The sequence below is a fragment of the Symphodus melops genome, assembly GCF_947650265.1.
Source record: "Symphodus melops genome assembly, chromosome: 17".
Lineage (NCBI taxonomy): Eukaryota > Metazoa > Chordata > Actinopteri > Labriformes > Labridae > Symphodus > Symphodus melops.
This window is the reverse complement of record NC_136707.1, coordinates 1,712,277-1,738,752: the sequence shown is the minus strand read 5'-3', so window position 1 is coordinate 1,738,752 and position 26,476 is coordinate 1,712,277. Positions and strand designations below refer to the sequence as shown.

Below are 26,476 nucleotides of genomic sequence, written 5' to 3'. Positions count from 1 at the left end.
TGCTCACTGCACTGCACAAACCAAGCAGCAATTAAACACACTGTGAATTAATTAAGCAGTGCCAAGTTTGCATTTCCAATTATAGCTCTTCCTCGGAAACACACGGACACACCCCCACGTACACGAAGAGGGCAGAGGGGGAATTCAATTACAGCCGAGCAGCCTGCAGATTGGAGTTTAGAGGAGGAGCTTCGGTTTGATCATAAAAACAGAGATCTCGTGCGTCAATAAAAAAACCCGCTGAGGTGCTTCAGGGAAGATTGAGGTGAAAAAAAAAAAAGGAGCAGGTACAAATAGTGACGAGCACTGGGAAATAGAGTAGGAGTTCAACTGAATACCAGAATGCGGCACTGATTCATGCATTCATTTCCCAGGAGAGAGAGGGGGGAGAGATTTTTTTTTATTATTATTGGCACCCGAAGAAGAGAGCTGGATGTGTGTTTTTCAAAACAAGCAGTTTGGAAATCAGCCAGACGATGATCCATCACCGGAGAGGCGGAAGGATTTCCTCCGGTTGTTCAGCTGTCATCACGAAACTCTGACGCCCGACGACAAGTCATCAAGAAGAAAAAGGTGTCGTGTGTTTGTCTGCCTCATTTATCTGAACGATTTTGCCATCGAGCGTGCTGGTTAGATTAGTGGATTATTTTAATACTAGACGACCCCTGACACAGATTTAAATGTGAGTTAACTGAAACACTTTCATGGGGACAAACATGTTCTCAGGTAGCTGAAGCAAACGTCTGACCTGGGATTTAAAACGACAGGCCCGAGGGTCAAACACTCTGAAACCTGACGGCCCTTAAAGTAACTGCAGTCCAGGAGATTCAGACCAAGATAAAAGCGTTTATTTTTGTCTTTGTAATTCATTAAAATCAAACATCAATTAAAGCGGTACACATCCAGAAAACGGCTGAGAATCACAGGCAGGCTGAGTGAATGTAAACACAACAACACACAACAACAACAAACAGAAGGTAAACCATAAGGTACTTGGGATGCACACACACAGATTGTCAGTTCAGTAAATTGGCTTACATGCAGATGATGTCCGGCAAAAGAAAAACACAGTTGATCGAGTCGACGAGAAAAAAGCTCCCAGCGTAATAATAAAGGCACATTTCAAAAGTCCAAAACAAGAGTCATCAGAATCCCATTTAACATCTCATCATCCCCACACACACACACACACAGATCCCCATATAACATGACAGATATCTATCGCGGGTAAGTGTTTGTACTTTTTGTTCGAATGTCCTCCGGCACAGAAGAGGGAATGTAAACATGTTCATTACACATCATAATGAATGTTTTCTATGTTTCTGCGTGCAAAAAAAACCAAAACAACTGCTGCAGATTTCAAATTGACATTCAGCATCCATCTCCAGAGCTGAGAAATGAAGCCAAGGCAGAAATGCAAAAAAAAATAAAAATAAAAAATAAAATAAAAAAAACTGCAGTTCCTCAGACGGCCACAAGAGGCTGGCTCAAAAAGTGAGTCAATCCCCATAGAGTCCCTTGTTAAAATGCTACTTCTGATTTATATCATAACAATTCTAAGAGCCCTTTTTTTGGGGGGCGTTTTGTGTCTTTATTGGAGAGATAGGACAGTGGACCAAAAATTAACAAGATGAATTGGTAATCAACAAAGTGATAGGTTGACATTGAACTCGTCTTCACAGTTTGTGTTCCAGTAACATCCCAGTCAGACAAACAACTACAGGCCCACAGATTATTATGACCTGACCTGATGACCTGCAGCTTTCTGTAAAAACTGAATCAACTGATGAACTCGACCCAGAAGGAGGAGCCAAGTCCATCCCTGCTCTCGTAAAACAGAAAAGAAAACAACAACAACAAAGCTTTGAACAGCTTCTACACCCTTGACGACACTCCAGCGACGATGCTACGATGCGTATAGTCGCAGTGCCCTTAAAACACTGGAGTCACAGCACATTACCTTCCCATCTAAACTGCATTCACTCAGCGGCTGATGAAAAGGCTGCACAGCCTCCTGAACTGCTCCTCACCCTGCTCACGGCCATGCATGTGAAATGAGCCAAACTGCAGTAGCATTTAAATACAAATATGGGTGAAACTCGAGGCTGATTTTAAAAAATGTTTCACAAGCTGAGCTGAGCGCTAACAGAACAAAATGCTACCAAAGGAAAAGATGAACTTCTCCCATGGAGTCTGGACATCTCAGCTAATGATGGCTTGGGTAGCACATGTAAAAAAAAAAATAATAATAATAATAATCTGCTTGTGATAAGTTTCTGAATACTGAAGGAGTTCAGTGTGAAGTTCGGCAGCTCTAAAGAACAGGAGGAGGCAGCGTATCACGGATCAATGCTTGTAATTAAAGGTTTCCGTGTCACCATGAATACACACAAAGGTGTTTGCTTTGAGGCTATTATGGACAAAAAGAGGAAGAATTTAATGCTTGGTGGAGTGATCATTCTTCACATCTACGCAGCTGATTGTTAGAGAGCATAAGAGCTTTTTAAATCTTGATTTAGACACTTTGAGTCAGTCTTATCCCGTGTTGTGCTCGTCCATGTGAACGCAACATACACCATGGACCAACAGGATATGGATTGCTAATGTGCCCTTTTTTTTTTTTTTTTTTTTTTTTTACCATAATATGTATTTGAGACGACAGTTTCAGGAATTTCAGGTGTCATACATTTTTCACAAACAATTATTCTGAGAAATAAAGATTGGGGGGAAAACACAGGAAGTCAAACTGGACTCTGAACAATTCGCTGAATGATGATGCTACATGCTAGTTGTTGTTTTTATTATTATTATTATTATTATTATTATTATTATTGTTGTTAAAATTGAGCATACAGTGAGACATCCACATCTGGTCTCCTAAACTTCTCAACGCCTGAAGGATCTTTTTACCCCAACAACACTGGTACATTTAGCTTGATTTGTCCAGCTTTGGGAGATTTCTACTTTCTTCCAAACACATTGGATAATTCATAACAATTTGGTGTTGAGCTTTCCAGTAGCAACACTTCTTTCCACAGACGGAGCCGTTTCTGGTCTAAATAGCCCATAAACAGCAGAGTGAACAGATTCCAGATGTGTTACTTTCTTCTGTAAAATAGTCCCAACGACTCAAGCCTGCTGTCAGCGACACAAAAACCACCGCCAACCATTCACGTGTCTTTGTGCTTAGCTTGAGCCGAACATTTAAAGTATGTCGTATTTCGTTGTCGGTAATGCATTTTGAAAAACACAAAAGGTAGAAGATAAAAGGTGGGAGGGCCATAATGAAGTCCATTAACCAGAGGCACAACTCTGAATGAAAGCTGCCTCGTGTCAGTGAAATCAACTTTACCAAGCTACAGTAGAGATGTGGTCACATGACGTTCACGACCAACGTCAGCTACCGCACGCCGACGCCCTGTAGATCACTATTATCCTGTCAGGTGAGGCGTGGCGCCGCGTGATGAATACACGAGGCTGACAGAGTCATGAACGTGTGCTGAGCAGTAAAAGACAGAGACATGCCCTGAGAGTGAACGAAAGATGTGATGTGTTGGTGATGAACCGAGATGGAGCTCTTCCTGGAGGCCGATCCGTCAGAGGACCTGTCACGTCAGAGCTTCATCGTTCACGAGGGGGACGAGGGGATGGGGGAGGCGGCCACTGCTGATGAATGGATACACATCAGCCAGCAGAGAGTGATCCTCCCTGATTCTTTTTCTTTCGTCTGTTGGTTTCGTCCAGTTGCATTATTGAGCAGTGCAGACGCAAAGCAATTTCCCCAACAGAGCTCGAGCACGAACGTGGCAGGCTCTAGTTCTCCCGTCGACTCGGCTCTGTGCAGTTGGTCGTATATACCTTTTCTCTGCAACATTTTGCCCTGAAGATCCGATGGATATCTCTGAGTTTTAATAACACCGCCCTTTTCCAGAGCGCTACGTTTAATGAAGAAATACTGAAATATAAAATTACACATCGGACAACCCACAGAACTCGTAAAGTGCCAGTAGCTACAAACCTCGGACTCTATATAAAAAAGTGGACGTACTATATACACTTTGGAAAATGTGTCTAACCAAGGTAAAGCTAGCTTAGGCTAACAATGTAGCATATGGTGACTGCTGCTCCCGTCCAGCTCCACCATTCAGTGGAGCCAAGATGGTGGCGTTCAAATGTCAATCTCATGGCTAAACCAACGGATGACATCATGATGGCTTCTTCCAATGCTTACACACAGATCATGCACCCTATCATTTCCAGAGTTTGGGATTTTAATGACAAATAACCAAACGGAGAACAACAGGGTAGATAACCAGCAGCAGTCCGCTTCAACGAGAACGTTCATTGGACTGTTGAACAGAACCCGACACCTGGCCATGAACTTCCCCACGTCAGGGCGTGGATATGCGTTCAACAACTTGACGAGAAAGCTAGCTCAACATTTTCGAAAAACGTCCTAGTTTGAATCGGGTTGAGATACATTTCTTGCTAGTTGTGCAAATCCGTAAAAACCTTCGCCTGTTGATCGTTTGTGGACAAAACATTTCAATAAATCACTTGTTTCTATTCCCTTAACCTGTTTTTTTTTTTAATACAGTGTGCCAGCTATTTTGATGAAACAAAAACATCTAATTTGGTCCCTTTTAAGAAAATTGGATCACTTACTTTTAATTCTATTTAATATATGCAACACAAGTCCCGTAAAAAGGCACCGTCCAACCAGCAGCAAGTAAGGCCTCGTGTACAAGGAGCAAGGAAACTGGCCAAACGTCTGAGGATCAGCGAGTTCTCATTTCTTGGTGTCCGTCAGGATGATGTTGGCTGTGACAAACATGAGGCAGAAGGCAGCCCACAACCAAACAAACCACACCCAAAAACTGTGGCGGAAGGGTGAGCGGTGTTTGTTCACGGCATCTCTTCCCACGACGGGCTCCAGGTGGCGACGCGAGAAGAACACGAGGCTCGCCGGGATAATGTACTGGATCCCAGTGCCAGCGTACGCTCCGGTAATGCCCACCAGGGACTCTAAGTTGTGGGTGCAGAAGGCCACCACGATCGGGGGCACCAGGGTAATTAGGGGAAACACCACACGGTCCACCACCCAGGGGTAGGTGCCGCCATCCCGATGGAACAGCGTCTTCCAGTTGTTGCGAAGTGTGACCGCGATGATTGGAAAGTTGGTGCTGATGGTGAAGACTGGGAAAAGGCCCAGGAAGTAGCGTAGGACGGGAATATTCAACACGTGGCAGTTGTCCGTGAAATTAAGGGTGTACATGTCGTGGAGCAACGAGCTGTCGAAGCAGAAGATGGCAGTGAAGGACAAGAGCACGTAGAAGCCAAGGATCAGGACGTAGTCCGCCAACACCAGTTTGCCAACATGTTTCTTGTTGGAGATGGGCGTCACCAGGGAGGGCAGGGAGTGCTGACACATGAAGGAGTAGACGCACACCCCAAACAGGTTGGGCACCCCAGAGAGGCTGGCAGCAGGTGGGTGACCCTCGCCGGTGCCTTTACCGATACGGATGAGAGCCAAGATGATCATCATGGTGAACGCTGGAGACAAAAGACGAGAGAGGAGATTAAGAGCAGAATGTAAGCCGAGGAACGCCACAACACATAATGAACACCTTTACTGGACTGACAACTTCAAGACACTTCATGTGCGTACTTCACAGCAACATCTTTTTAGTTTCCATTAAATATGTGGAAAAGAAGTTGTCGTTAGGTGTCTGGACTTTGGTTTGACCTGGTGGTCACCTGCAGCATCGGGTCATATTAGAGGACGTAAAGCTGCCGCAGTAAAAGCAGTTTGTCTTATTGAATTGAGACTGAAGCCTTTCTATGAATCACTGTGTTGTATTTGTACTTTTGATTAAGTCATACTCAGATTGTGATGCCGTTAACTAAGGAAAACTCTCCTGCAGGTCGTAAAAGAGCAGATGGTCTTTCATCGCTTGGGGTTGGGGAAGTTTAAGGATCCTTATCGGCACAGCATGTACTTAAAGAGGAGATGAATTTTTAACCCAATTTCACTTTTTTCTGTCTCACAGCAAATGTTTTTATGAGCATTAATAAGACTCATCCTGTGACTAATATTATGAAGAAACAGGTGAACTGTTAGTCACAGTGCATGGGATTAAATCTTTAACTTTAATAATGATCAATCTCTAAATTGTTTCCTTTTCCTTCAGATGTTTTGGTTTTTAAATTGTATTTTCTTGTTTTTTTTTTGCTTTATGTTGCTTAAGTAAAACAGAACATGTATACAGGGTTTCTTCTCTGGGAGTGGAAGTGCTCTCCAGCTGAAACATCAGGAGTAAAATAAAACGTCACGGCCAACCATAGAATCATTGGAGCTGGTAGAAGACAGAAAAGCCGTGCCTCTGTGTCTCCACCTCCTGCTGTTAATATCCCATCTCCAATTGATTGTGGAGGTGGCTCTTTGGCATGAGCATGTCTAAAGGAGAACCCCCTCTGCGTGGCATGCAGCTATGTGACCAGGTAAACCATCTCACAGGCACACACTGAATCAAGCCGTGACTCCAGGAGTCAGTCATAGCCCTGCGATGGCATTCAGCCAGCTCCACAACTTTCCATCATCAAGCTGTCCTTTAAACACGGGGTGACAGTCCCATAATTAGTCACACACACACATGCAGACCGCTGTGCGCTCTGAGACTCGGCCCCGCGGTGTGCGATGGCGAGAACGGGTTCGATCAGCGGGTTTCAGAACGGTCGGGTTTCTGGCTCTTGGCGCAGGTTGCAGTGTTTACAAAAGGTGCAGGAAAATCATCCAAACAGCCGCCATCAATCCGCTGCAGTGGCACTTTAATGTACACGAGGAGGACAGAGCTCATTCTGATGGCCAGGACAGGCTGAAGACATGGAAACTGCAAACATCAGCAATAAAAGTGGAGAGGAGGAAGGAGTCCTCGGAGGACTTGGATGCAAACAGTTCAATCACTGCAGGCAGAAATATTTTAGTTTCTATAAGTTTACACAAAGCCATGTTTCCACCAAGTTCATTTTGGTTCCACTTCCAAAACTTAGGAATACTACCAAAATATCCGATCCATGCCATCCAGCATACCAGTGTGACCTTAAAGGCAGGAGGGAGACACAGTGCAGCCCCCCGATTGGTCAAAAGAATCGTCTCGTGAGCCGTATTAAACAGTTTAAATATCCTGTGGATGTCGAGTCATGACTGATGCGTCTGATGTTAGCACGCGGCAGGTGATGGAGGTGTCTCTTTGTTTATTGTGTTGCCATCTGAGCCACTTTTTGCTTCAGTGTCTGGGAGACTGTTTGCATACTTAAAAGTGAATCACTTTCCCATTTAAACAGAGGCTTAAAAAAAAAAAAAAAAAGGATGCACATTTAGTTTGTATTCACCTCGGAGGGCTGCTGATGATTAATGTGACATGAAATATGCAAGACGCATATATTTTCATTGTCTTATAATTGGACGTCAATCTCGACGAGGTGATCTTTGCTAAGTGACTGCAACAGAGGAATATAACCAGAGTTTGAAAAGTAAAACGTATATCGTCGTCCCCCCCCCCCCCCCACACACACACACACACGTGTAGATGTGAGCGCTCACACATTTCAGCTGCCAAAGTGAAAACCTGTCCCATAGGTGGTCAATATTTAATGCTTTTTTGGCTTTCATCCAAAGTAATCTCTGGCTCTGGGAAAAACTCTGACAGTTGCAATCCCCCCCTCTCCCCCCCCTTTATACACAGGGGTTAAACTGCCGGGCATCGGACCAACCTGCAAGGACACGGACACAGATGTAGGACGCCAACGACCAATTATTTTCCTTAGGCTTTATCTATGTTGTATTTTGTGGATATGTGATTTCATTGATTATACTCTAGAAATAATAAAGCAGAAAATGTTCAGACACGTTGGCTGAAAAGATAAATCGATGACGGTTTATAGTTTTCTGCACAATCCATTAAAGCTCAGCTCGAACCAGAAGTCAGGATCACAGTCTTTTTAGGTCCTGGATGCGTCTCCAGTTTTCTGCTCTTTTCGTAGATTGCCAATTCTGCACGACTCTCCGCTTCTGAGTCGTAAAAAACATGTTTAATATGTGAAAGCGCCGTCACTGCAGCCCATCTGTCTGCTCCCTTTGCTCCTGCTGACATTTGTCTCCTTCAAACTCTCGTCTTCATTTCACCTTTCTGTCTGCAGCGTGCGAACGGGCCGAGCACAGCCGCCCGTCTTCCCTGCAGCACACGAGGGAGCAGAAGGTGGCGGACAGGAGAAAGGGAGCTTCATGCCTCTCTGACACCCACACGTGCAGGAAGGAAACGAGCATGGGGGCTTTTAATTAAGAGAGCCTCAGGGTGGTCCGGCACTGATACGCCACCTGAAGCACCTTTTTACAACTTCAGCCAAGACTCTGATCCTGCAGGAGAGAACACACGGGGAGTTTCTGGAGAAGAATGGGTAAGACGTCGACGTGCAGAACATCTGTACAGAAGCTTTTCAGACAGGTTCCCCCGACATCTGCTTCTTCTAGCAGTAGAGGAGAGCTCACTGGTGGATAGAAGCTGTTTCATTACATGCATGGAGATCACACCGATGGCGTGCTCTACAGTCTATGGTCATGTGACCACCATCAAAAACCTTTCAGTTTTTTGTGCAACCCAAAAACTGTTTTATTCAAATTTGCCGTTTGAAGGTGAAATCACAAACGTACTGTTTCTGTATGCGAGGACAAAGTGTTGTTGGGATCGTGCTTTTTTCCATCATTCCCTCCAAACATCCGTCTCTCAGGTGTTTTTAAGACTCGACTTCCTTCCATTTTCAATAACTTGTCATGGTCTCGTGGCTTCATAGCTCTGTTAGTTTTTCGTACCTGGACTTTTCCCTTTAGCTCCTGCCCTCCTAATTGCAAATACTAAAGCATAACATCTCTTTTTTTTCCTGCCCACATATAGTTCAAGCAGGTTTATACTAATTGGAAGGAAGAAGTCATTCGTCTTACTTAAGACACAGGAACTAATGCGTTAGTTTTCAAAGAAATTGAAAGTCAATCAGACGGTAGAAGGGAGGCGAACAGCGAGGAACAAACCCTGGCAGAATGAAGCTTTTTCATAATGTGCTCATTTGTCACCGACTCGAGGCGGGTGCATCGCGTCTGCCCGTGACAATTTGATCGCCTTTATTGCACCTCCAGCTCTGAATGTCAACGCTTTGCGCAGCCCTGAAATAAAAAAGCACATCATCTCTGATCACCTTGACAAGCGTTGGAGGACCAAGGTAACAGACGCTGGGCTTTTATGCACGCGGTAAATCCAGCGCGGCCTCACAGCTCTCTGGATTGATGCAGAGGAGTGGTTTGCAGGTCACGTTTAAATCTCCACCCGTCATCTCGTCTCGTCGTGGTTACAGCACGGACCCTTGCATGACAGTCTTCTCTCTTATTATGCACTGACAGCTTGACGAAGCGCCCCTTTAAAAGACGCCGCGTGAATCTCTGATGACGCCCCGTTTCTGTGACGGCGGTACACAAGGAGCGTCCTCCCTCTCCTCACAGCTCCGTCACTCAGACGGGTTATAACTCGTCAGATATCTGTCAGGATATTGTGATCACGCGTACTTTACACTTGACACGCGACAACAGGAAGTGAGTAGATTGAGATGGCGTCAACGGGTCACATATCACCTCCACGTAACCAGCGCCTGTCCGTCTCGCAGCCTGTGATTTATATCACCTGGACGGGAACAACGGCGATGACCTTGCGCGGAGTGCTTCAGCTTTACAAGCTTCCACAGCTGTGTTCTCACTGGCTGCAAACAAAGCTGTCGCTGCTAAGCCTCGGATGGCACGCAGCGTCAATGCTCCGAGGAGTCGTTGACCGCGTACGGAGAAGGATTCCTCAGAAGAGATGGGATTCCTGGACTCAATTAATGAGTAGAAAATGGGAGAAGGTGAGAGGGGGTGATCAATCTTGTGCTGCAGAGGAGCAAAAAGAAAGCTGCAAGCGGAGCGGAGTGGAGTGGAGTGGAGGGGGGGGGGGATCTGGTTTCTCTGAGAGGATGACTGGGACACTTAAGTCTGAGCAATTCTCATTGATGACAGTGTAAAGGTCAAGGACTTCCCGGCTGTGCTCGAGATCGGTGGCCCCGCTGTGGCAGCTTTTTCAAACACAGAGGAAAGCCAATGCAACGCAGCGCTCCTCTTTTCTCATCTCGTCTGCCAACCCAAACATGTCCTCCCTCTAGTGGTTTTGGCGCGCAGCAATCATCCCAGCGTTAATTAAGAGAGACTCTTGAAGCGCTCTTGGATAATCTCTTAGGTAATTAGTAGAAGCCTTGGCTCCCCCCCCCCGCCCGCCGCCCCCCCGCTCCTCACAAAGGTCTCTGGATTTCATGCAGCAGCAGAGCTTGAAATCTTCAATCATATCAGGTCAGAGAGCGAGCGAGCGAGCGCGCTGCCGCCGAGTTTGTTGGGAGACGGAGTGATAAGTGGCTGCCTCGCCTCGTCACCAGTTGTGACATCTCCGATAGGACTATCAGTAAACACAGCACAGAGCAGCACAGCAGGCGGCGCCGCTGTTTACGCGCTGCTGCAGCAGCTCCGGGTTCACAGCCTCCACGACGCTATCTAACAGGTCCATGAAAACATCAATTAGCTCCTCGCTCCGTCGGAGCTCCAGAATTGTGCACATTAAAAGCCCAGATAAGAAGGTAATGCATCTGTCTCTGTAACCTGCCAGACAAGAAACAATCCAATTAGGGCTGCGTGAGGTTGGCTGAATAGAAATATCAAAATATCTAGAGTAAAACCCCACAATGCAACCTGAATGTGAAGGGGGGGGGGGGGCTTTAGCATCTGCTGAGATTTTGCAAAAGATGCAAAAAGCATTGGACAGAAATGTTCACATTAAGTCGAAGGAAGTCTCAGGACTGAGATGACGACGTGTTTATCACCTTCCAAACCCTGTACGGACAACGTACGCAAAGTGTCAACTTTGTGTTTGAGGAATCATTTATGAAGGACAGAGTGTATATCAGGTTCTGTCTCTGCTCCTGATCCAGGTGAGAAGTTTCCTTTGACACACATCGTGGAAGAAAACTCCAGCTCTGGACTGAACGGCAACTTAGAGGGAAAACAAGACCTGGAGGTCACGAGTGTAATTAAAAGCCTAGTTAGCGAGTATGGATCCAATTGATCACATCTCGGACAAAAGCAGACATCCCAAAAAAAGAAAAAAAAAAGAAAAAGACATTCCCTCTAATCAGCCTGAATCTCATCTGAGCAGAAAGTTCAGCGTCTGATTACACAAAGCAACGTCGATACGGAGAAGTCCCTGACGGAAAGAATCCGAGGGACGTTTTGTGATCTAGCCTCGAAACGTAATCGTCCTGAACTGTGTTTCTGCTGCACGCTTCATTACCACCTGTTCATATTTGTGCAGCTCCCCTGTGAGCAGCAGCACGCCGCGGACAAATCAAACGCTCCACTCAGGCAGCCGTGACCTTCAAAAAACACAACATCGCCATCCCTCAGCCGTTTTTTTCCAACGTGCACTGGGCAGCTATGTTACCCTGCGGCCATTTCCTCGGCTCCGTACGCCGTGTTGGAGTAAACTAAGAGCATTAGACGGATGGATCACTGAGGCTTAAACCTTCACTTTTATTTTTTTTTCAGAGTGCAAAGAATGAAAAAAACAAAAAGGCTGCAAGCTTCTCCTACATTTCACATCAACACTCAGTTTATCACAATCTGTCGAGTTACTCTGAAGATGCAATAAAAAAAATCATGACAGCATTTCCTTTAATGAGCCTTTAAATATAATTTTATAATGTGAACAGTTTAAGAATCTTTACAGACTCTTTGTGAGCTAAATCAGAAAACATTCGACTTTGATTCAACAGATTTGAACTTTTATTTTGAAAAGCATCTGAAAACTAGCGCTGAGCATTGCTCCAGGATACTGTAGTTATAGCTATACACAATAAACAAAGCTTAAATATGCTGCAGCATGTAGAAAATGGGAGCGTATTGCAGACACTTCGAGGCTTGGTAAGCGACCACCTGCAGCGTGCTCTGCAGGACGCCGTGTGTTTGAATCGACCATGTGTGCACGACTCGCCACGCCTCACTTCAAACTGTTGAGTTTCTGCAGCTGAAGAGCGAATGTTTCAAACATTGGAAGAAGCAGATGACACATCAGACTGAAGTCTTCGGTCTCGTGTCAGTGACTCCACAGTCGATCCTCACAATAACTCCTCTGAGACTCCCAGCAGCCATCCATCCATCCATCCATCCATCCCAGGAGAGATGGACACAAGTGATTAACACTCGTTTTACTGAGTGAGGAGGCTGTTAACTTCTCCCCCCTCCTCTCATAGCACTCAATATCAATTAGAGAAGCTCAGTACAGTCAGCGTGAAGGAGGAGGAGGAGGAGGAGGAGGAGGTCTCCTCAAGAGCTGATAATGACCCGTTTCTGTAGGAAGAAGGCGGGAAGTGAAGACAGGTCGAGGCAGTATCTACCTTCATGTGATGTGGAAGGTGGAGTTTCATTCTGCCAGGTACCAACCGCAGATTATCTCTGAGCTGGGCGACTGATTAAAGGAATGCAACCAAAGACTGCCGACGCTAAATCTCACCACCACGGGGCGGCAGGAGATCAGTCTGGGTCGGAACCGAGAGCTCGTCAGATCAAGTCTGGAAAACGGTCCGGTAGCTTCCTGAGCTCTGCCGAGGTTCCCTTAAGCAAGGCATGGAACCACTGATCCAATGGGACTTAAATCTCTCCATTCTTTCCAGTTTGGCAAAAAAAAAAAAAAAACATGGTCCTAAATATGTTATTAGAAGTGCACAGAAGGCCCGAGCCCAAACGCTGCCCTTTGCACCACTTTCTATTCTAATTAATGAAGTATTAAGTAACATGGCAGGAGGGGAAAAGGTCTCATATTGTCCCAGGCTAATGGCTACGTCTTTGAAAATCACAGCGTGTCGCAGCCAGTCACCCCATCGCTCATGTTCAGTGTGGAAACAACAAGGCTCAGTGGACGAGAAGGTTACTACAGTTGAGTGGCAACGTTACTGACAAGGCCAAGCAGAGGGCGGGAGGCGGGGCCCCGACGCAGCAGCCAGCTGTGAACCCTGACATTAAACACACCCCGGGCCCCTCACAGGGCAGCACAGGTGAGTGCAGGTGCAGCCGGGCAGCGGTGAGTGATGGGCAGGACGGGAGCTGGTGTCTTCTGTCTGCAGGATGTCACAGGTTCAAACACAAAGAGAGCCTGACGCAGAGGGACAATCTCATAACGTAAAAAAAAAAAAAAAATCGCTTCTATATTAGGAAACTGTTTTGTTTTTTTTTGTTTTTTAAATCAAGAGCACCTTGATGATCTGTGTCACTGATGCAACGTCAACTTCCACCACTTTTCGTCGGTTCGCTTCTCAACCTCCGATGGATTTCTGTCGTTTATTGTTTTTGCTGAAGGGACGATTCTGAAAGTCAGCCGACGGTTTGTGATCATCATCATCATCATCAGTGTTTCCTGGTTAAATCAATCAGGAGACTGGGATGCAAATAAAAAAAACAAACATGATAGATGTTGGGTGTTCATATTTAAGCTTTAACCCACCAGGAGCTGCAGGAGGCAAATGTCGGGGCGGCGTCCCGTGTGCAGACGTTCGAGGCTTGATTGCAGCTGCTGCAGTCGTAACTGTCGAACTCTCATCACATTTAAACTCAAGCAGACTTTTATCACAGTGTTCAACACCGTGTGACTCGGACTAATTTAGACTTTGTCAAAACTGACACTTTAGATTTTTTTTCGTGATCTAAAGCTAAATGTTGGTGGCTGTTTGAAGCTTGGGATGTCTGGATTTGTGTTCTTACATTGCTTAAGTCGAAGGAGTAAAGTCAGAGTGTTGTAAAGAGCCCTGCAGACACGATCAAAGAGGGAGGAGTGACGATAAAGAAGAGTGAAAGGAGCTTCTAAGTGGACAGCGTGTGGATGTGCCGGCGTTGTTTACGCCGTCGAGCAGCCAGCTGTGCAGGGGACGGCTGGAGCGCCATGATTCAGTGGTGCTGTGATTTTAACACGGGGGGGCCAGGGACGGACGGTTTATTTTCGCCCGTCGCCCTGTGAGTGACGGTCCAATCAAGCTCGGGACGGGCTGTCAGGCCTGTCAGGCTGAGGAATGAGAGGAGATGGGAATCAAAGACACAGAGCAGGACCGAACCATGATGGACGGACCTGAGCCGAGGCCCCACACGGGCGAGGGAGGGAGGGATGAAAGAAATGAAGGGGGAGGCGCGGAGAAAATGGAAATATGTGTCGGTATAAAAAGAGGAGGCAGAGAGAGAAAGAGAGAGAGAGACAGAGAGAGAGAGAGAGGCAAGAGGAAACAGAAGTGGAAAAAAGAGATGCAGAGGAAAGTCGAAGAGGAGTTTGATCTTACCAATCCAGCGCATGAGTGAGGTGAGAATCTGAAGATATTTGGTTTTCTGGGCGTTGAAGAAGGTGAAAGGCCCCAACGTGACGGTGAAGATGCTCTGCAGGTGAGAGAGAGAGAAAAGAAAACACGTGAAGACAAACATATTCTCACATCTAAAAACAAAGAAATTCTGCTCTTAAAATCAGACGCAAAGTGAGGAGCTCTCTTCAGTTTCCATCATAAAGAAGCAGCAAAAACTGAGGCAATAATGTGAAAATGTCAGCAGCTGTGAATGATGTTGTAAAAGTCGGAGCTCATCAGTCAGTAAACGTGATTTACACAAGACGAGGAAGGTGAACATCTGTTCACTTCAAACCTTTAAGACACTTCAGGTTTTGCGTTTCTTCACTAACAGCCTGCTGGTTTTTTTGAAGATGTTCAGATTTGCTCCAGGATACCTCCAGGAGGTCAGTTCTCATGTTTGTTTTGAATAAATGGGCACGCGTGTTTGCCCGACCGCGGTTCGATTTGTTTTCCACTGGCTGTTGTGAAACGACCCTGACGTGTCATTTCATAATAAAAGTCAAGCAGCAAGTGCTGTCAAAATCCCATCAGCCCTCTCAAAGATCGGCGGGCAGATAAACAGGCGGACCAATCCATAGTCCACCAGCGACTGTGGAAATCCTCTGACTGCCCGTCTGACACTTTTCTTTATCGAGAGCTGCAATCAGACGCAAACTCCTTCAGTCCACCTGCAAACCTATCCCCGCCATACATTCCTTCCCAGCATGCACTGCTGCTCCCAGGTCTGACTTCCCAGTGCGAGAGATTTCCTCAAACGGGGAGCGTTTCCCTCCTCTGAGAGAATACGTGCTAAGCTCGAGTGACGCACATGTGGAAAGGGGGGGGGGGGGGGGGGGGGGATATCACAAAGACGACATCGAGAAAACGTGTCCTACAATCTACCGAGCTCGACTCACAAGGCGTGCCACCGCTTTTTACAAGCTTCTGTCAATTGTTCCGACATGTTGTACAACAATCATGATCAACAAATCCTGACCTGAAGACTCAACACAAGATCTTTAATCTCTGTTAAAATCACACAGCAATCCTTTGAGTCGTCCTCGACGACCATCGGATGGAGTCCCAGAACATATTCCACAGACACGAACGCCTCCCATGGAAAATATTGAAAAGCTTGTAGTGTGGTTTCTAGCGGGATTAAAGATGTCATCTTAAATCAGACACATGCTAACCTTAGCCAGTCGTGCAGAGGCCCGAGGAGGACTATGATCAGCACAATGTGTTGTAATCCATGTGTTGTATGATTGCATGTTCATCTCTAAGCCCTGCGTCCATCTTTAGTGCTATGATGAGGATCTCTCTGTTATAACATGACTCCTGCAACATCTCACATGTCCACTTATTTAGGTTGAAGTGGTTTGCATTGCATCATTATTCCTCAGTGTACTATTCTACATTTTTGTTTGTAGTTTGATGCATCTAAAAAAAATTTGAATATCTACTTTTTTTTTGTTCTTTTGATGCAACGTTTAGATATTTTCATTAAACACAAAGTATGTTGACTGGCTCATTAAACACACTAATAATATAAAAACATCAAGAACATGAACAGTGCTAATCCGGTGATTGCCTCCATCCCACGCTGCGTGATGCATTCATTGGTGCAACAGAAGCCAATAATCGACCATCGATGATCAAATCCATCAAAAAAAAAAAAAAAAACGTTTAAAAAAGGGAAAAACGACATTTTTAGATTAAACTGTATAAAATGAAAACGTGGATGATGGATATAACCTTCTATAAAAAGGACAATGCAGTCAGTCTTCCTGTAACGTAATCCTTCTTGTATATTAAAGACAGTTGTTATTACAGGAGTTAAATCAGGGGTCGATTAATCAGCGAGTGCTGATGCAAGGCGGTGATGCAAGTCAAACGTATGTGAAAGCCCCCTGCAGAGTCATTCCTGTGGTTGAAGTTGTGCTGGAGAAAAACAAGGGAATCATTTCAGGGAAGAAAAAGAAAGGAAAGCTAGGTCAGCTTTTATTTTCCAGATGTACACATGGACAGCTCGGGATGTCAGCGGGGCGGTGAGATATTAGCCTTTAATTCTGCTGAATAATGATGATGCCTGTGTGTCTGTATATTAAAGAATTACCAGCTGTCCTCTTGGCAAAGTGCAGCCAAAGCTCAAGGCGAGCCAAAGCATAAATCCTCCACGTCTATTGGAGGTACTGAAGGAAGCATTATGAGGAGAAATGTGTCTGAAGGAGAATTCATGGCAGCTGGCTGACTGTCAGCAGAATGTTTCAGCACGTTCCCAACACCTTTAGTTCATGTCTAAACAGCAGCATGACATGAGCCTGGATGTTAGTTTTATTTAAGAGATGTACAACACATCTTTTATACTCAGTCAGCTCTAAAATGGTTTTTCTTTGTTTCTTCTAATAGTAGCAGTATGATGGCTGGATGTTGGTCTGAGTTTGCACGCTTCCTAATACAATAATCTGAAGACGATAAACAAGTTTTTTCTGCATAAACAGATTAAATGTTAAAAGGTAAATTCCCAATGATCCATTGCCTGTGTGTCAATACAAGGATAACTCTGTCTGATGTGTTTGTGACGATGACGAGAGCCAAGGCCAAAAATTCACTTTCTTGTATCGTTGTTGAACTCATCAGTGAAGCAAACAGGCGGCGATCTACATGGTTGTAAAAAATGAAACCAATGGAGCAGTGCAAAAAAAAAAAAGACACATTTTCTTTTCTGTTTTTGGCCAGTTGAGTCGCGTAATTAAAAGTTGATGTGAAGTTGAAAGCTGAGAGTTATTGAGGGCTTTATGTTGCAAATGAACCCTGTTGCCCTTTTAGCTTCCAGTTCTTTTCATTTGACTGAATTTAAATAAGTTAGACTTTTTTTTTTTTTTGGTCCTTATTCCAAAAATTCTGTTGTTCTTATGGTTCCAAAATACATCCACAACCAGTTACAACACCTCAGATCAGGAAAAAATTAATTAGTCCTTATAATCTGTTTCCAAAGCTTTGGCTATAAATTAGCTGTTAGCACAGACAAATTTCAAGATGGTGATATCCCTGAGGCTTAACAGCACCCAGTCTGTTCTTTATTCAGACACCGGGCTGATGAACAGTTCGTCCACCACTCATGAATCAAGACTGTGCTTCCCAACTGCTCCCTGCCTCCCATAAAAACTCACAGCAAACAATGGCCTGAGGAGAGAGAGAGAGAGAGAACTGCTCGACCGTGCCTCGACAACCAGAGCACAACACCATCAATGGAGTATCTTCGGCCAGAAATACAAACGCTGACCCACATTTCATGACCTTTTTTTTTTTTTTTTTTTTTTAAACATAACCAGAAGTTTGTTTGGAAATAAAAGAGAGATTTTCTACAACAGAGACACAAAGGGAAGGAATTCAAGTTGAGTCGATGGAAGCCTCAATAAATCAGGCATCGATTTTGATTTCAGAAATTCAACATCAACAAGAGAGTTCACACGAGCAGCAAGAGAGATCAGCCGAGGACGATTGGCTGATGGGCGTTACCCCTTCAGGGTCAAATTAACTAATAATCAATGTAAATCATCTTCCAGTTGGGCTTTCATTTTCATCCTTTCTGCACATTGGCAGGAATAAGACTATGGAGTTACTGTCGGCCTTTATCAACACAAAGAGGATTCAGAGTGAATACCAGACGATGTTGTTCGATGTTGGACAGAAAAGAAGAGTTCTTGAGTGTGTCAGATGTTAGATTATGAAAGATTTCAGAGAGCGGACAGGAAGGAAGAAGACACAGAAAATGACAGTTTTCTTCTTCTTCTGTTAGAGAAAGTACACGAGACATTAGACGCAGAGTTGGAGTGGTCACACTCGAGTCAAGAGACAGACCGGCAGGGTCAACTGTGGTACGACCAGCAGGAAATCACACTTCACTGTTCCACCTTATAAAAAAAAAAAAAAAAAGCTGTGATTTTGTGGAGTCAACACGCAGCCTGTGACCCAACAGCTTTACTCGAACCCTTGACACCCTCAGCTGACAACATGCATGTCAATGCGCCTGCACTGGATCTCTGAGCCTGACGCTGTCGCATGTTCACACAGCTGAACTTCACTTCACTCCAAACAGTTCAGCTGAGACCCATCATGGATCCCTTCAGCACCAGAGGAAGGAGGACATGAATACAAGCTGAGATTCACAGCATGGAGAGACTGAATGACACTTTGTTCCGATGCATTTATTCATACTTTGTCCGGGATGTTCCAGCAATTTCATCTCCCTTTTTGCCGGCGAGGTGGACATGCATATTCTGTCTGTGGTTTCACTTCCCCTCTCGCTGCAGAAACTGCTGACGTTTCATGCTCTCTTTAATAAATATCCCAATAAACACAAAACAAACAGTCGGGAGAAAAGTGGCGTGAATCCATTCTGCCTCGACCCCCCTCCTCCCTCCTCCCTGTTCACTCCCTTTCGGCAGGCTGATGGCTTTTGCTCCTCCTCTGCAGCTCACTCATCAAACTGTGAGCGTTTCACTTCTGACAGGAAAGACATCCTTATAAAAAAAAAAAAAAAAAAAAAAAAAAAAGAAATCGTCCATTTCTCCTCCTGAGTGTGAGACAACATTTTTCGGCGGCAAGCCACCTGGCCGGCTGCAATCACACACTTCAGTGGAACACCAAAATAAACAGGAAGTCTGAGATGAGAAACTGCAGAGGTGACCAAAGCAATCATGGATACAAAGACTGAGGCTTATCCTATTAGCTCGTGCAGGAGGTGCATAAACAAATAAATCAGCTGCAGAACTACAAACATGGACTCATTTCTGCTAAAATTAGCATTTTGGATGATGAGCGGCTTCAGGTAGCAACATGTTTCAGCTCATCCCGCCAATAACACAAGAACACTTTCACAGATGATACAAACACAAGAACTGGCGTTTCCTGAGGCCTGTTCAACACAGCGTGTGTCACTGTCATCCAAAGGAACATTTGGTTCTTTGTGGTGAAACGGTGGATATTTTGGCGCCTCTGTTGGCCGTCCTCATCGTTACACCGAGGTCTCATTGCAGACCATGACCCAAATTATAACAACGCTCAGAGGGAATCCATCTTTTGATTATTATGTCGGTGCCAGAGGGCCGATCACCGGTCTGTCCTCATAGCAGAAACTCAACGTCTTTTCAAGCATGTTCACGTCCACGTCTAAATTTAAAGGCTTTTGATTGGATGTGGCAAACATCAGTCAAGTCAACTTTTATGGTTCCGGTTGTCGTATAATTCGGTCTGGAGTGTTTTCTTCAATCCACGTTCCCCCTCATTCTCGACTTTTCTCTTCTGAATTCACCGAGTGCTTCGAGTTTCCCAGCGCTTCCCTCAGACGCCACACACAGCTATAATTTGGGGACTAAGAGATTAACGGGGGTTTAGATATGGTGAGTGATCTCAATAAAGGTGAAAACCCGCCACCAACTGGCGACGCAGGCTGTCAATCACTTTCAAGGTCTATGAAGGACCAGTGTTTTGGATTTGCGCGGATGAGAGGTTGCAGAGAGAGTATGGAAAGGCGTTTAATTGGCATCCACTGGTCTCAATAATCTCCACACGTGTGTGAGCGTTTTCTCCCGAGCCACGCGTTGCCTCGGCTCTTCGTCCATCACAGTTGGGCGATGCAAGTTCAAGCCCATGTCAGTAATTAATCGACATGTCTTCTGTTCTCTGCCGCGGGGTCATCCAACGCCGTGATGGACGCAGATGTCCTTGAGCTCTTGGACGTCACAGCGAGCCATCTGAGCGCTTTGTTGCCCATCAAGCTGTCGGACGTTTAACTATCGCGAAATCCCTGTTTGGTTTGGTACGCGGTTTTTTTGGCCGACACAAAGAAGGTCAACAGTGAAAGAGCCAGAGGGCGAGCGGAGATCACATGAGCGAGAAAGACCAGCAAAGTGCCCTGGTGCTTCCATGCGGTGGTCCAGCCTGGACATTGATAATCCCACACACACACACACACACTAACAACCCCCACAATCAAACAGAGAGAAGGATTATGATTACCAATCCCAGGAGTCCCAAGATCCCAAGCCATTAGTTTTTTATTCTGATTGTGTAACCGATTACTTGTCGACGTCATTGTGTTTATTTTAGAGAAAATAAATACTGAACTGAATGTTTTTCTTAAAAGCTGTTACCCTGATTAAGAGAACTAAAGGGAAGCCAGATGTGATTAAGGGGTCACAGTTCATCTACATGCATCTGGGTCTTTTCCAGTTTCAACTAACTTGAACTCAACACAGATACTGTTGGATTAGGATCAAGTGTTGTTGGTGATTTACTTCCAACTGAGACACCGCTGGGAGTTTCTCTTCTTTCGTCGCTCCGGCCGTTGATAACAGATGATGAGATTGATCACTTTTTTAGCTAGCACGGGTTGTTTGTAGCATAGTTTTATAGCTCATTTGAAATATTAAGGTTAGGGCAGAAAACCCATTTAAACCAAAATGGGATCAACCGATTCAAATTGTGCAGTAAAAATGACTTCAGTTGTTTTCGACTCTGCATACAAGAGTATGACGGTACAAAAGTTTAAAATAAGAAGAAGTAGCCACACAGCCTATCCTGGCCCGGCCCGTGTGAACTGAGTGGTCATGGGTTCCAGTCCGACCTTGACTCTTTGCTGCATGTTATCCCCAGATCTCTCATCTGCTTCCTGTCTCTCTCTCTCATAGCTATCCAATCCAATAAAAGCAAAATAACTTCAAAAGGAAAACATACGCACCGGAGTTAGCATTGCAAATGAATAACAACCAGACCCAAACCCAGGATCACGATCCATCAACACAGAACTCATTTATAAATCAGCAAAAAGCTTCTTCAACTGCACACATCATTTAACTTTAATTAAGAGCTGGAGTTGAGGACTTGATTGGTTACAGCTTGAGTCAAGCAATCCAACACTTTCCTCCACATAAAGAAGCGAGGCATTAATAAGAGATTGCTCAAATCTCCAGCACAAAAGGATCCACAGATTGTTTCTCTTTTCTTTACAACTGATCACAAAAAGATCCCCGTGTGTTCAACAGGCTCAAGTTACACCACAATAACAGGCGTCATTCACTATTAAAAGACAAAGAACTTCAATTACTGGATGATATTTCTGTTCTATCATGGCTGAAAAAAAACCTGCACCCCACACTACATCATACACATTGATGGAGTATGAGGGACTAAAGGAAGCTATGTGGGGATTCATTGCCTTGGTGGTGACATGTATGATGAAGGACTTGGGGGTGGTCTGACCATGATGGTATGGAATGGAAATAGCATAAAATAGGCCATAAAAGCCCAGGAGATATGTACAAACCCTCATGACCACAATAACAAGTCAACTGATTCACTGAACACGGTGGGGGGGGGGGACAGGCAACACAGCTACAACCATATAGGAAGTATACGTTTGTCAGGATGAAAGAGAGTCCACCTTCAGCGCCATTAATCACCATCAAACATCTCCATCCATCAACAGAAATATCAAAAGGCAATAAAAACAAGAACGGACGACAGACGTTCTCATATTTTAGGAATCAATTAACAACCAATGATGATATCTGTCTCCATCTGCTTTAGATTTCCTTTCACCTTTCTTTGACCTTGTGTAGGAACGCCACCATAAGCGTCGTCTCTGCCGTTATGTAACAGCATGCTCACTATCACGCCGAGGGGGACAGTGAAGTGAAGCTATAATTAATATTAATCAACTAGAAGAAGACGAGTTCAGCTTCGATGATAACTCAATGAAGCTTAACGATAATTGATGAAAAATGCTATAAATCATTTATATAATCACCTAATATAAAGTAGATTTTAAAGCAAAGATCAAATATGCTCCAGCTCCATCTTTGTTTTGAGATATATGTACATATATAAAATGACTTTAATTATCCTGCGATTGGTCCTGTTCAGTTTTCATTCCGATCAGTCTTTAACACTCTGATTAACTTTCTTAGTTTTTAAATATGCTTTATAAATAAATGTAGACTGGAAATGTGACATCTGTGCTCTCTAGCTCTATGACTGCTCCTGGTAAAAGGTCGTTCGGTGCATTCGGTGAGTGAAATCCCTGCAGACTGGCCTTTGTGAGATTTAAACCTGAATGTGAGAGTTCATTAAGTCGACGTGAGCAAAGACCGACCTGACGGAGAGGAAGCACCTGATTAAACCTTCTTCTGCACTGAGTCAAGCATTTCCTTGTTTTTTTTTCACCACTGCTAAATGAATATACAACAAATACACACCACTGTGTTCGGCCTTTAGAAGTTCTGTACATACCTTTCTTTTGTTGGTTTTTTGGGGTATTTGCCTTTAAACACTTCAGATTCAGGGTTTGTGTTTACACTGACACAGTGCAGGAGAGTTGACACAATAACAGGAGAAGGGAGAGAAGGAAGAAAGGAAAGTGGAACGACAGTCTTTTCTGTAGAAAACTGGCTGCGTCTGCTGTGGACGGTGAGCGACATCGATGAGTGACACTTATTTGCTCAACTCTGCAGGACGAATGCACATTCCTAAATCCCTCCAGAAGAAGACACTTCACACATCTGACTGGAAAATTAAATAGAGATATAAATAATATTGGCAGATTTAGAGTCAATGTTGTGCCTATTTCTCTAAGCGTGTATGCTTATTTGGGGGTTTTATGAGATGGACATAAAGACTATAAACTGGGGGCTTATCTGCTGCCAACAGAAGCCTCTCCATCCATCTCTAATGTGACCGTCTCTGTCAGCTCTGGACGCCGCTCACATTCCTCTTGGTCTTTGGGTCACCATCAAGCAACATACAGAGACACACACACACACACACACACACACACACGCACAAAATGGGGGAAAAAATCCCTTGCCAACACACATGTATGGATGAATAAATAATGCCATCACTTCTCTGAGCATGCCCTGCATCCAAAAGAGAACTGACGTAGACTTCAGGAAACCAGTGAACCAGGCTGTGGAGGACTACCTCCCCACCCTGGAGGTCCTTCAAGACTGTTTGTTCAAGTCACCGAAGTCCAAAGCTAATAAACTTTATAATGTTCGGATTTCTTCTTATTGGTTAATTGGATATCCCACATGGGGACGCTTCAGTTCAAAGCAGAGGGAGGCTCATCTGGTCAAACTTAACCAACGACCAGGCTGCATGGAGAGTGAAAGGTTTGAAGATAACCCCGATGAAGGACACCAGCGGACTTGCTGCATTAAAGATCTCTTTAACAGATCTCGTAAACAAAGTGTGAGAATAAACTGAAATAACGCCAATATCTACATGACAGGATTTCCAAAGATCACACAAAAGAAATCCAGACAGACTCTCCGAGACGCTTTCATCTCATTTTGCAGTTGGTGAAAGCGAAACACATCCGACCAAGAAGCCTGCACTGTTAATTAGGTATTTGGCCCCAAGGGACGTTCCCGTCTCCACACGATTGAAGATCGGACTCTAATGAGGGGAAGGAAGACGACTCGGAGAAGAAAGGAGAGGTGGAGGAGGGATTAAGTGAGGGGCGAGGATGCAAGGAGAATGTATCAGTGTGTTTCCTGAGACGGAGAGCAGGACAGGTCGGTGTATTTTAAACACTGAATAAAGATGCAACACCAAGCGGAGCTGAAGATGAACCACAGGCTTACTTCCATTTGATAAAGTGTGTGCAGCTCTTTGGATTTTATTAGTGCTGGACATTCAACTTTGGACTACACTACTCGACCTGAGGAGACTTTTTTTTTTAGCTTTTTATTACTGCAGTGTTAATAAATCACTCCGATGACATCACTGTCAGCCAGAGAGACTTCGTATGCAGACAGGATGAACGGCCTGCTGGATGGTTTTTGGCAGATCCTTGGTGGGGTAAAACGTAAGCGTGAGGTGTGAAGTTTCAGGCGACTTGGACGGTCCACTTCAAAGATTTTAACGACAAAAAAAAAGTGTGATTGACCGAGTACCCCCCCCCCCCCCCCTTTCCCTTTTTTCAGTGAAGATGTGACATCTGTTTCACACACAGTACAGTAAACTCTGACACACGAGTCTTCATGACTTTGAACAAGCTGCTGCTTCTGTTTCATCTAATTAAAGCCTGTAAAGCTTCCTCTCATAAAAAAAAATAAATAAATAAAAAAAAAAGATTTTAAATCCACCCAGGTAAAAATAACGAGCAACAAGACACGGTGGAGATTTATGACTTCATGGGACACATGAGGAGGAGGAAATGAGAAGCGATAAATTTGCTTGGAGGTTTAATAGGACGCCGGCTTTTTCACTCCGCCCCGTCACCATCTCAGGTATTGTACAAAGAGCAGGGTGAGGGGGGGTGAAGGTGCATTACAGTACCATGCCTTTCTAAATAACACCACTGATAGACCCGAGGAGAGGAAAACAATACGTCAACGTGCGCTGCATCACGGCTTAATTGAAAAAAGGCAATGATTGGTAGTTTTATTTTTCCCTTTGGGGAAGGGCAGCTGCTCCCTGAGGAGCCAGCACAGAGCAGCGTGAGGGGACGACCCAATCCATTCAGAGGCCCCCCTTTAAGCTGCAGCCTCAAGCTTTAGCATGTAGCACATAATAATCTAAAGGTTACACTGGGTCTCCACGCGGGCAGCCTGTGTTCACCTGCATGCATTTTAAATATGCCGTTCGTTGCATAGAGATCAGGTTCATTTGCCTTCAGCGAGTATGAGCATCCCATCGATCTGAAACGTCCTTGGACAACTTCACAAGTCTTTGCATTTTTGGATGTTGATCTGACTCCTCCCCTCCCCCTGGTTTCTAACTCCATTTTAAGGTAAACACGCTTTGGGTCAAAGAACGCTGCTTTCTTAAGGTTCATAAATAATGATAGCAACCGTCAGAAGAGATGTGCATTGATCGTTTTTGTAGGGAAGAGGAAACCAACATTGATTTCCACGTGAAAGGGAATCATTTGGCTGATGGAGTCGGACGGCCTCCTGACTGCAGCGCTCAACAGACGACTTCCTCCTTTGCTCCAAAACAACAGGAGGAAGTTAACATTTCATTGTTAGGGGATAAAAAGATTATTTATTTATTTTTTTAAATCTTTGGATGACATCAGCAAGCTGAGAGCATAAAAAAGGAACAAGGCTGGTAAGAAATGATTTATAGCAACACGGCAGGTGAATTAGAACATTTATCTGCCAGTGGCTGGTAGACGTTCACATCTAACACGTTTATTTCCCATCATGGACGACAGTTTCATCAACGCCAGACACACACACACACACACACACACACACACTCTGTCTCTCTCGATGTCCTTGAACACTACAGGGCTTGAGACATCTGATAAGGCGTTAGTGTAAAAAAAAAAAAGGCTACTACTGTTTACTAAAAGGCTGATGCACGAGTACATATGTTATTATCAGAATGACTCAAACAGCAACAAACTAAAATGTCTCAACCTGCTAATTACTATGAATCTACACGGCTGTACGACCTCTGTGTCTCCTTCACATGCACTCATTCAATCATCATGTGTCTCCTCCTGTCCTGATCTGCTGCTCTGATACAGCCCCCTGGAGTGGACCCCCCCCCCCCCCCCCCCCCCCCCCCCCGCCGCCCCCCTTCACCTCCGAGTGGATCGCAGCCCAAACACTTCTTCCTGCGGCGATAATCTTCATTAAACCATCTGCACTGCCGTCTCTCCCCACAGCTCGCGGGAGGTCCCTGTCGCTCCACTGCAGTATATACTGTTCCCTCTTTACTGTACACGACACGAGAAGAAGATCAGACTGATTACAGCACTCCAACCACTTCAGTTCTTACTGCTCTTAAATGCACTTCATCCTTACTGCTTTTTTAACCATCCTTTTTATTAAGTGCGATTAAAACATTCGGACTGGTCTGAAATATTTTTGCACTAAATTGAGAATTCAGAGCACAGTATGTTGTACAATAATCAATAATCATCAATCTAATCTAATCTGTTAACGATATAACATCGGTTAAAATACATCCATGA

At 44.7% G+C, this 26,476-nt stretch overlaps 1 protein-coding gene across 1 annotated transcript in view; it reads right to left on the bottom strand.

Moving 5' to 3' along the window:
- Positions 1-832: 832 nt before the first annotated feature.
- The window catches only part of tmem104 (transmembrane protein 104), a 42,031-nt gene continuing 16,387 nt past the window's right edge, over positions 833-26,476 (bottom strand). Inside the window, exons 8-9 of the mRNA XM_079367209.1 lie at positions 14,443-14,536; positions 833-5,553 (exon numbers count right to left, since the gene is read on the bottom strand). Coding sequence (XP_079223335.1) covers positions 4,790-5,553; positions 14,443-14,536 — 858 coding nt within the window. The 3' untranslated portion in view covers positions 833-4,789. The remainder of the gene's footprint in view (positions 5,554-14,442; positions 14,537-26,476) is intronic.